Source organism: Trachurus japonicus, chromosome 1 (assembly GCF_045865225.1).
Source record: "Trachurus japonicus isolate A0001 chromosome 1, Traja_1.0".
In the NCBI taxonomy this organism is placed as follows: domain Eukaryota; kingdom Metazoa; phylum Chordata; class Actinopteri; order Carangiformes; family Carangidae; genus Trachurus; species Trachurus japonicus.
In genome coordinates this window covers 15,542,013-15,554,309 of record NC_140907.1, presented here as the reverse complement: position 1 = coordinate 15,554,309, position 12,297 = coordinate 15,542,013, and the positions used below count along the sequence as shown (strand labels likewise).

At 41.4% G+C, this 12,297-nt stretch overlaps 1 protein-coding gene across 4 annotated transcripts in view; it reads right to left on the bottom strand.

The window, feature by feature from the left end:
- Window positions 1-1,973: 1,973 nt before the first annotated feature.
- Window positions 1,974-12,297, bottom strand: part of LOC146991588 (phospholipid phosphatase-related protein type 5-like) — a 71,267-nt gene continuing 60,943 nt past the window's right edge. For 3 of the 4 annotated variants that reach the window (XM_085775488.1, XM_085775480.1, XM_085775494.1), the window contains 5 exons: window positions 7,485-7,605; window positions 6,167-6,417; window positions 5,210-5,386; window positions 4,389-4,519; window positions 1,974-4,061 (listed from right to left, as the gene is read on the bottom strand). In XM_085775488.1, the coding sequence (XP_085631614.1) occupies window positions 3,953-4,061; window positions 4,389-4,519; window positions 5,210-5,386; window positions 6,167-6,417; window positions 7,485-7,605 (789 nt within the window). In that variant the 3' untranslated portion in view covers window positions 1,974-3,952. Of the gene's footprint in view, window positions 4,062-4,372; window positions 4,520-5,209; window positions 5,387-6,166; window positions 6,418-7,484; window positions 7,606-12,297 lie in introns of all 4 variants that reach the window. The other variant, XM_085775495.1, reaches the window with a different exon arrangement.

Here is a 12,297-nt window from a genome sequence, read left to right as displayed (position 1 = left end):
TGTTGTCGAGAGTGCAGAGAGTTCTGTGTCTCTGTGTGTGTGTGTGCGTTGTCGTTAACAAGACTGACAAACACAAACTCAAAGGAACACAAAAATGGGATGGGAAGACATTTGGGAAATCGAGAGGAAGAAATAAATAAAATTGTCTGTCTACATTTCAAAGTAATTGTGTCAGTGCATTACATTTATTAGCTTGATGACTAATGCCTAATGTGGGCCAGCACTTTTTTTTTTCTCTAGTGAAAAACGTTATAAAATGCTCTTTTCTGTTTTAGCATATTTTCAAATTCCTAATGTGCCACTGGATTCCACAAATATGAAATCTGGTGAATTGTAAAAGCCTCTCTGTTGGCGCCTCATCTCCTCAGAGAAGCATGGTGAACGCTGCCACCCTGTGATCACTGCTGCCTACTGCAACTCTTTGAGCTGAATTGGTGGAAGTGGTGAGGGTTCCAAGAAATAAACCCACAATCAATCAAATAGTATTTGTTTTTATCACAGATCTTTCTATTTATTTATTTTATTTATTGCAAATGTGCTTTCTGTGACACACTGAGTCAGCAAAATTTAGACCCAGGCTGTTATTGAACATACGTAGTTGCCACATTTCTACTAACTGTACACTCCCGTTGTCATCATCCAGCTAACCACTGAGAGGCAGTACTCTACCATTAGTGCAGAAGGTGGTGAAAAATTTTTTTTGTTCTCTGTGAAGTTTGGTTGGCAGAGGCAATCCAAGGTGGCTGCTCCTCTAGCACCTCCTGTGAGTACTAAATATTAAGGTGCATAAAGTCTCCAGGGAACAAAATACTATAAAAAATTTGTATGTCAGTCTGTTGCCTTCAAGACTGATGCAAACACACACACACACACACACACACACACACACACACACACACACACACACACACACACACACACACACACACACACACTAAAGACTGACAAATCACCATGTGCAATAATTGAACTCCCCAGCTGAGCAACATCACCTCTTTGCTTCTATTACTGAATGTTTGATTACATTTAATGTGCAATTGTACATATTATTACAGCTTTTCTTCTGAATGCTCTCACTTTGCCACAATAATACTTAAAGCAGAAGTAAGTGATATATTTGTGTTAATATAAGTCTTAAATAGTTATATCTTCCGACAGCAATCACTTACATAGAGTGTTTGGACCGAAACACGGGTCTGTCAGTCACTCTGCTCTGCTCTGAGCCGAGGAGAAAACAATTATCGTATCCTACAGTTTTTATCCAATGAGGAGAGAGAACGGCATGCAGGGCTGTGTGTGTAGCGTGAATGTGGCGACGTAGGGACGAGGACTGTTATGGTGCGTTCAAGGAAACTCGTATTTTTCCGACCATGAAGTCGTACCAGTTCGATCTGGTACGAGTTCACGGGTCGGAAGTTACGAGTGGCCGTTATAGTGACTTTCACAGGTAAAACAGGTCGGAAAAACACGAGTGGGTTGCCTGGAACGCTACAAAGTCTTAAGTTGTGACGTGAAGCTGTAATTTACGATTTCAAAAGCCTGCCTCGAACGCAGCATTAGCGAAAACGACCGGATCGCTTACTTCTGCTTTAAAATCTTATCTTATCTGAAATATTGTATACAATGTATAATGTGAAACTACTATGACAAAATTCCAATGTTGTAGTACTCACAAACACAGACATATCAGCCCATTAGAGTGAAACGTACACAGGTCATTTCATGCTAAACTAATTTCAAAAGTGAAATAAAAAGTTGGTCTTCATAGGAAGGAAGGAAGGAGACATGATATAGTCTACATTAGTAGATAACAGCACACATATAATGACAGTCTGTCATAGAGGACATTCATAGTGTTCTGCTTGGTTGTTCAAAACTGAAAATAAGGTTGAAACCCTGGCCCCTCTCTAACCCCTGCAAAACTGGCAGATCACATAAAAAAAGCAAATGAAAAATGTAATTCAGACAGAAAAGTGTGGTAATTGCAATTTATTTTGGTAAATAAATACAAAACAGAGACATTTTAACATGAAAATAACATTATTTGGACAGTTATGATGTTCTATATCTCTTCAGTTGTTTACAAAAAAAAGAAAAGAAAGTCTGACTGAGAAGTTTTCTGTAGGTAATCTCAAAGCTATAATGAGCACCTACTTTTATAACAGGCATTGTTAGGACGCCTCAGCAGGAGTCCTTTGAAGGCCTGCACTTACACACAAGCTCAAGTGTGTAATTATAGCAGCTACCTTCGACAGTTTCACTTAAGAAAACAGATTGCCAAATTAACAGTTATGCTGCCATACTATGTGCTCATTATTAACATACACACAAATCCCAGAAAGCACACACACACACACACACGCACACACGCACACACGCTTAATAAAACCTTAGCAATGTCTTTTTTATATATAACCCAATGTGTAATCTCTTACTAGTACAACCTGTCTGTGGTGTCCTTGTGAACTGAGCAGAACCAAAGCAGGTTGTGAGCCAAACACGCCAACTGCATGCTGTTAAGATTTCACACACTTCTCCATCGCGCTACATACCCGCTTCAGATCAGGCTACTACTCATGTTCCTAAAGACTGCTTCAGGTAGCTTCACATTGTTCACACAATTTAAACATAATGATTATGTTGTATAATACTGCATGAATAAACCTATTTACTGTACAAAACTATACAAAACTCAGAGATTTTACATCTGTGTCATACACTGGTCTATGCCGTTGGCCTTATGAAGACAGTGTGAGGAAATGATGGTTGACTGAAGAAGGGAAAACAAAGACAAACAGATTTTTATCACTCTTATAACACATTCATTATGGAAACAAAATCTGAGTGTGATCTGGATGCATGACAAATCACATTGGTGTCCTGGGTTTCCATATAGGTAATTTAAAAGAAAAAAAGACGCGTGGCATGCTGAAAGGGAAAAAGGAGAAGGTGAACTGTATGGAAACTAACACTGACAAACAACTGCACCTGAGAAAAGGCAGTTTAAGTCAACTAATACAACTTTTCAAATATTTGACAGTAGGGACAGAGAACCTACAGACAATCACAACACACACACCTGAATAGTAAGTAGCTAAAAGATGTCTGTCTGATGAAGGTTGCTGGAAATCCAGTTCAGTCCACTACAAAGATGAATTAACCGATGCCCCAAAACAAATGTGGTATCACTAGCCCAGCTCTGGTGTGTGTAAAATCTCCCTTCTATCACTTCACGCAATATACAGCAAGAGATCGAACCAATATATCCCCCCGAAACTAATAAGATACAACACAGTTTCCTGAACACTAAATTGGTTCATCCGCGCTATCAAATACGAAAGTGCTTTCCTTTTGACAGTGTCTCTTGTTAGTTTTTTAGGACAGGGAAAAATCTGTACCATAATACTTGATGGTACCTGCATTGTGATCACCTAAAGGTCTTTGTTTTTAACCTTGTCCTGTGTTCTTTTTGTCCTGAGTGTTAGAAAATGGTCTTTTGAGGATGATCCACTTGTGACTGGGATTTCCTTCCATCCCCAAACTCTCAGCTCTGCTGAGTTTTTTTCCTTTGTTTTGATTGATTGTTTTATTAAGTCTTCACAAGCCAACAGTCTTTTAGGTCACCGTTGTGGAAAGAGGACAGGGGAGAAGAACACAGTATTGCTTAAACAGCTCTGGCTTTGGCAAGTCTGTCACTGGGTCTTTAAACCCAAAAGAAAAGGGAGGCCATCTTGGATGACAAACAGGACAGAACAGGACAGAGGGACTGGTCTCCATCTCCTATTGGTCCTCAGTGGATGATAGAGATCAGCCGGGGTTGCCATGTGCACGTGTCGCTGTCCCGTTTCCTGTTTCTTTTTGGACCTTTACACCTGGGTTGACTTGACTCGTCGTAGAGGATGGCGTCCATTGGGGTGGGCGGGGCAGGGTGGGGGGCATTCGGAGGGCAGGTCTAAACTGCGCTGGTGAGGCAACGCCGTGAGGGGAGGAGAACATCGGGAGGGGCGGGGGACGGGATTGGCTGATGGTCATGTGATCTCAGAATACGGTAGCCCTGGAGCCTAACAGGGGTGTAAAGGAAAGAACGAATTTTAGGAGAGAGAGAAGGAGGGAAGAAAAGAATAGAAAACATTTGAAAAACATTTGGGAGTTTAAAACCTGATGGAATAGAGAAGAGAAACTCGACTTGACTGAAACAGTAAGAGACAAGACTGCAGAATGACGATGTCTAGATGAAAGAAAGGGTGCACATAACAGTCAGACAGAAAGAGGCACATAGGAAACATTCAGAAACCCTCTCATTTAAAACAAATACATGTACATATCCTATTCATCATTTTGATTATTTTAACAATGTCCCCCACTCCCTTACCTGGAGGCCACTTAACTTTTCGAGTGGACTCTCCACACGGGGCAGACTGAGCAGAGGGAGCCCGATGGACGGGTCCGGGCGTTGTGGGGGCGGAGGGGTCGGCACTGCTATCTGGGTTGGCTGGAAATTGTTGATCACGCACGACACCTGATGGAGAGCACAGAACAGAGGTAAAATAGGACGGAGGGGGGAGGGATTCGCTCCACTGCACCACAGAGATGGATGATTTTCTGGTGTGTGAACTGCTCCGGGTGTGCATGGAAACAGATACTGAGGAGGACACTTACAGCGTGAGGGAGAGGGAGAGACAGAGATAAAAGAAAGCGGGAGGAAGAATGAATTGTGGGAGGAGGCACTAAAAGGACGCAATAGTCTTGAGGATGAACCACAGGCAGCACTTTGATGTGTAAAGTTAACAATGTTCCTCGAAGTTTTTCTGGAAAATAGACTTAGGCCAAAAGGTCCAAGACTAAATGAGACTATTTGAATTCCTCCTCAGTTCAATCTATTCACACTCATAGGTGTAACAGCTTGTGTGTGTGTGTGTGTGTGTGCGAATCCTCCGTCACACAGACTGAGGCTATTTCGTCTCCAGTTTGCCTTAATCATCAGTCCATCCTCCCACCATCTCTCCTGCTCCCCCACATTAGGCCAACGCTGCTCTCTCTTTGCATTTTTCTCCCTTCATCACACTAATCGTCCTCTGTAGTGTTTCCCTCCCGTCTTTTTCCCCTTTTACACCCATCTACCATGATCTCCTCTTCCTCCCAATTCCTTCCTCCTGCCTCTTTTTAGATCCCTGAAATGTCTTCCATCCCTCCCTCCTCTCCTTCTCACCAGGAAGGCAGCGATGGCCCCGCCAGTGACAAACCCAGCCAGGACGTCGTTCCAGTGGTTTCTGTGTTCGGTCACCCTCACCACTCCCACCAGCACGGCCAGAGACAGCAGCACCAGGCACAGGGTGGGCTTGGTCAGACGAGTCCCTTTGGTTCTGAACACCAGGGTCACATACATCTGGAGGACGGAGACAAACTTGAAATGTGATATACATATCGTCAGGTCACCTGTCAGCCGGCTGAGACCATTCAAACCGTGCAACAGCTTCAACAGCCTAAGCAAGTGAACAGCTTAGATTTAGCCACAAGAGGCCGCACTTTGCAGTGAATTTCAGAGCAGCGTGTGAGAGTGGTCTGATGAGGCACAGACGACGTCGCCAAAACACACAGCGATAATTCTTTTACTGCCTCTAAAAAATGGCAGAAACATGGCACTGCAATTAAAAAGAGAACAAAGGTTTTATATATAATATATAGGCTATATTTTTTTTATTCATGTACTTAAATCATGGCTCCAGTAAATGTTGAAACCAGAAAAGATAAAAGATGATTTCATTATTGCCAGAAAAAAATTGAGATTGAAATCAGTCACTATGTGTGTAACATCTCAAAATGTGTTTCTGTATGTGGAGAAAATATATAATTATTGAATATATAAAGTGTCATTTTTCATGTCTATATTGATCAAACTCTCATTCACACCTATGAGCACTTTCAATAAGTCTGATATAGTATTTAGACTGTTGGAGGAAGTCGGAGAACCGACAGGGAACAATTCACCTTATCAATAATCTACATTATAGAAGTTTAAGTTCAATACTATATTGTTCTTCAGAATGTATGACATCACATTCATTGCAGGTTATGTATTTATAAACTTCCAAAATGATATGACCTAACCAGAACGTCATAAAATCAGCCAGACACCTTCACCCACTGCCCCATAATAGCCTCCTACCACTGTGTAAATGGCTGAATAAAAGCTGAGAGCTGCATCTTTGGAGGGGAAGGATTTTCGGGCCGATGCCACCAGGTAGGGGTTTCCTGTGCAGGCTCGGCGCTCTGTGATGTAATGCAGCGGAGACTGGCAGCCCAGAGCTGTGTAGTTTGGCTTGCAGGCAGACAGGAAATGAGGTGTCTGGTTTCCTGTCACCACTTGACCAGCATTGGCAAAGATGGTGGTGGTGAAGAGGCCGAAGGAGTAGACACCTGAGTGACGAAGAGAAGATGTGAGAGAGAGGGAGAATGAGTGTGTGCATACAGTATATAAACTCAAGAAGAATAAATGAAAGTGGTGAGAGTCAGAGACAAGCACTCAGATGGGAATTAAATGGGTACACTGTTGCTGCCTGTGTGGGAGAGAAAGGCCAGACAGACATAGCCTTTGCTTTTATGCTTCTTAAGTTCAGTCCGTCATTTTTAAAGATTCATAACTAGGATAAATAGAGGCTACAGAGATGATGAAAAAGATCACAGAACATCGACAGAACAGGACACAAAGAGAAAAGCAGAGGAAATGAGTCCATGGTTCCAAAACTTAAGAGAATAACTCTTCTGAGGCGTGCTGGTGCAAGTCTTGCAGTTTTTCTCAAATACTGGTACTTGAGACACAATGACCACGACTCATGCACCAACTCCCTGAACCAATTCTGCTAAACTACCTGCTTTACACTCAAATTGCAGTTCTAAAACACACTTTTTTCAAAACACTACACACAAGTCTGTGCATTTTAATGCAAGTTAATTGCCCTGCTATGCACACTGACTCATCACATGGGCAAACACCTGTCACACAGTTTTACAATTAGCAATCAGAGCTTTAGTATAAAAGGGCAACATGATAATGTGATGTGGATGAGGTGCTGTGGCCAGACCGAAACAGAAGAGAGGATGCAGCATAGTTGAAAACAGAAACCATTATTCATTCATACCACATAGCCTACACACCGGTGGTGGTAAGCTGCATGTGTAGCCACAGCTGCCCTGGGGCAGACTGACAGAAGCGTGGCTGCCAATGTGCGCCAAACAGCCCCTCCGACCACCATCACGATCATTCATATGCATTCACTCGAGGCAAGGCGGGTAAGGTGTCTTGCCCAAGGACACTACGACAGCGACTGGGACAGAGCGGGATTTAAACCGACAAACCCTCTGTTTACTGGACGACCCGCTCTAGCGCCTGAGCCACTGCCGCCCCAATGAGCCTTGGGCCCTAGAGTACAGAGGCTCCATTAGTCAAAGCAAGAGAACCTCTGATCTTTAGGACGTTGACTGACCCAGAAATCGTACGATCCTGCGGAGGAGAGGGTTGAAATAGCAGCAGTCAGCGGTCACTATGGTCTTCTCCTGAGCTCCCTCTGTCTTCACAAAGAAACTGGTCACTTCCCCGATCAGAATCTGGGACACAGAAAGAAAGAGGGACAGAAGCACAAAGCAATAACTGTAAGGATTGAGCAGATCAAAATCACGTTGAATATGATGCTTTGCAAAAATATTCATGAGCGTTCCTCCCTCATCTTTGTGACAGTGACATTTTTCTTTGGCCAACTTGCTTAAATTTTGCCTCACTACTGGGATGATTATGCTGCATTAGTAAACCCCAACATTAACACCTCCCACTCACTCTAAGCAGTGGGAGTTTTTCTGCCTCAAACCTTCATTTATAGGTCCTTGAACTCTCTTTCTTGTTTTTCTGTACAACTTTTACTAAAGCTTTATAAAAACCATAACTATACTTTAATGAATAATATTATGCAGGTTAACAACCTAGAAAGTGAACGGTGGCTTTGCCAGATAACATAAATTGAACACATCTTCCATGAAATACTTTAAATGTATTAGCTAATGTTTTACCCCATCTGCTCAGACCTGAATAAAACCTCCATTAAAGTTTTACTATTACACCCTTGACACATTTTAAACACTAGTTTGAGGAGCACACACCCCAAAGCTTCTGGCAGCCATTTTAGAGGCAGTTTTGTAAATGTAAAAACCCAATTCAAATCAACAGGACCTTGATCCCATCTGACAGCGCAACAGATTGACTAAACACCACAAAACACCTTCCTGGACTCTATTAAACCTTAAACCCTGTGTACTATACCTGTGTGATCAGAGCACCCCTGCTGACAGAAGCATGGATTGATGTAGGTTACGTGCTCATACAATATACATAGCCCAGAGTCAGGAGCGTGGGACGATGCTAATGCACCAAAGCTCTCTGTGTTCAGTGTGACAGATGAAGGCCGAGGTTTACGCTATAGTATTGAAGTTATGGATTCACAACCGCCAATGGGAGCTTCAGTGGGAATACTGGAGCTGCATAAATAATGTCGTAAGTGTTGCAAGGCTAAACAGCAGTCAGGTCATGTTTGTAAAGAAGAAGTAAGAATAAGACATTTTAAACATCTCAGAGAAAACACAATTGCATGACCTTATCGACCAATGACAGGTGGCCATTTTCGTTGCGCAAACATATCACATTAGATCGGCCGCTCGGCTCAGCAGCCATTCCAAAGAAATCGAAATGTCTTGCTGAACTTCAGGTTCTTAGGAAAATGTCACGTAAGGCGAGTCTTTGAGCTGCCTTGACATCATTTTACCATGCACTCACAAATTTGACGATGATTTATTTATTTCTGCAGGGAGGTTTGTGCAGGGGGTCAGTCATAAATCATTATCCCCAGAGCTGGAGGAGGTTTGGTACTTTGCTGCAGGCACTTTGGCAGAGCTGGTGGGAACCAGAGATTAGACGGCCGGATTATATGTAGCTCCTTTTTATTTATTTATTTCTTACTGCTGGGCTGCTTCAGAATTATGTCTTGTGATTAAAATGACTCCATATACTCCAATCGAAGCTGAAAGGCAGCCTTACAGTAGATGCCAGCAGCTGTGTTCATAATCCTATAGCTATAGTTACGCTCTGGAATAGCACTGTGGTACTTACGCTAAAATGAGTACACAGCAGCTGAAAATGTTAAATATTCTCACATGTAATGTAATGACTAGACAGTGGACAGTTAGTCTGCAATACAATACAACAGCACAAACAACAGATCCAGTTTTGAAAGCTCAGTGGTATAGCCTGGGCTACAAAATCATACAACCTCGCTCAAACTGTCTTTTTTATCAATATTATTCTTTTCCAGTGACACCCATTTCCACAGTGCAGGTACAGGGTATCTGCTCTTGCTACAGAGACAGAAATGCTAACTTACTCCATGATATAGGCTCTAATGCTATGGAAACTGGTCCTAGCTGGCCCACTCAGTATCTGTATATTTCAGTTTGATGCTCAAACCTGTTGAGCTTTGACTCTGCAATGAGGCCCACAGTGAAATCCACTGAGCAGGAAAGACTACAAAAGGCTGCATTTTTTTCTTCCTTTTTTTTGAGCTTACCTTGAAACACACGGTTACCACAGCGCTCTGATTTTCATAGAGGCTGTTACAAAGATTTGTGCTACGGGAAATGAAAGCAGTATTCCCTCCTTTTCTTTGAACTGGATTCATTGTGGTATAAAAATGAATCTGAGCATCTGTGGGTTGTCGCAGAAACATGTGTAGTGAGATGATTACACTCTCGCTCAGCAGAAGACTATAAAAGAGGTCTAACAATCTAGCTACAAGTGTTCATACAAAAGAAAACTATTCAGGTAAACTGTGATTTAAGGTTTGGTCTAGCTCATGTTAAAACTCTGAATACACTGATGTTTATTTGGGGTTTAATTGTACAGCATGAATGTGAAGGAGAGTAAAAGTGGACAGGAGGTAACCAAGAGGGCAGATGAGAGACTTGTTAAAGATTTTGTCAATTAATCACAGTAAAGCTGATTACAAATTTAAAAAAAAAAGATTGTGGAAAACAAAAACTATTAACTGCCACATTGCACAAAGGTGTTGTATATGTGATGTGGCCATTTCTTTTTAAAAGCAATCTAAGGAAGTTAATCAATTGAAACGGAGCATGCACTGAAAAATCTATGACAAAAATTATAGCCTCAAAAAAAAAGAAAAGAAGACGAAAGCACCTCCAGGGCAGCAGGACGTGTAACCATATAGCTGCTTGAACCACAAGACATTAAATGCATCCATATGAAGTACAGTTACACACATACAAACAATGGGCAGCAGGATGCTGAAATGAAAAGTAGCATCAGCTAACCAACACCCAGACCAGAGAGCTGCATCCTGATTTCTCCTACCAAATCCACCATTTCTTACAATGAATTGTAGAGGTAGGTTTAATGTTTAATTAATTATAATTAAACTGAAGTCTAATTCAAATCTATTTGTAGTTGTAACTGTAACACCTATTGTTAATTATTACATTTATTTAATTAATGTCCATAGTGCATGTTGCCATTGTTTCAGGAAATGCACAGAATATAATTGTTCAGGCAACATTTTTAAAAGGTCTTTTGCATTCTGACACTTACATTACTGTATCACCATTTTGCATTTTCTTTTTCAAGAATGAGCCCTTTGATTTCTTGAAGAAAACATTAAACCACAGGAATCAAGCTGAGGGAGACTGACGGGCATGTGTGAACAGAGAGGGAGAAACATTTCTGATATCTACACATTTCTTTAGTGATACAGAATCTCCTGATGGTGTAGATGACTTTAGAAACATACATTTGAGGGTTCACATTTGGGTGAATTATTTATCTCCAGTGCGACAGCAGCACTCCTCATCATCACTGTAGCTTGTGTTGAATTGTGTATAACGCAGCAGCTGCAGATAATAACATCAGACAATGGACAGTCTTGCTGCTTTTCCTCTCTCCCTGCTTCACGCTGCGTTGGAGAATGAAGTCTACGTCCCCATTAGTGAAGCGGTTGCCATGTCCACCCCTTTATCATTCGCTCAATTACTTTTTTCAGCTACTCCCAAAGCTAATGTGTCCACTGATATTCAGTGGTGATGGGCTCCCACTGAGTTGGTACATTCTACATTTCACCAACAGCCATGTATTAAAAAGTGTCGATACTAATCCTTTTTTGTAGCGATCGCACCGAAAGGTTTCATCCTGCTGCTTTACTGAACATCCACTTTAATCACAATAAAAAGTCTGTAATAGAAAAATATAAAAACATTGATAGGACAACAGGGCCAAGAGTGTAACCTCGGTTCTCTCCAGCAGTCTTTGTATCCTAATCAATATTAATAAATTGAATATAAATGCAATCTCTCGATCTTTTTACTAGTGCACAGCTTGCAGATATTTAACAGGAGTTTTTTTATGGAGGCTCTGTGGTTAATTTGATACTAAAATAGCAGGTGACAGAAAAAATCAATGCAGGACTGAAAGCTCACAAGTTCTGATGCCCTGAAAACTGACCTGGATTTATATTGTTCATGCACATTTTTACATGTCGTCTGGATCATTTTGGTAAAGTTAACAGGCAATGAATAACACTGAATAACAATCACAAATCTCACTAGGCTATATGTGTCACTCGCTGCAAGCCTTGGGTTCAGGGATACACAGCTGACGAATGCAGTCACAGAACGCATGTCTCTATAGCATGACACAAACACATTCAAAAACGTATCAGACTCAGTAAATAAATCTGCACTAATCAGTATTCTTAACAATGGATCAAATGAGTCTTTGTGAACCCACAAAGACTTGTCATGTGACTCTGTAATCAGAGCGTTTCTTAGCTAAAATTAGTGTAAATTACTGCTGAGTGCTTGTTATTTCCCTGGGGATTTAATGGAAACCAAAAACGCCAACCCTATAGGCAACTACATGATAACGCCTTCTTCAAAACAACCATACTGCAGTGTTGTGTTCACAGCTTGATATGCTCCCCCACAAGAGGCCAAAAGCAGACTTGAATGCATTTGTTAAAATTTGGTTGTGACCTTTTGTGACAGGCTCTAAAGTAAGGCTTTAGATACTCAGGATTACTGATGTTATCAATTAGCTAAAATAAAGAAGTTAATTGATTAATCAATTCCAAAAAGTCTATTCATATCTTTCATTCTTTAACAGCATTGTTTGAAATGTCTGAGTTTAACTCACTTATCCTATAGATGGCACCTTATCAGTTTCCACAGATACCCCAGTGTGTGCGTGGC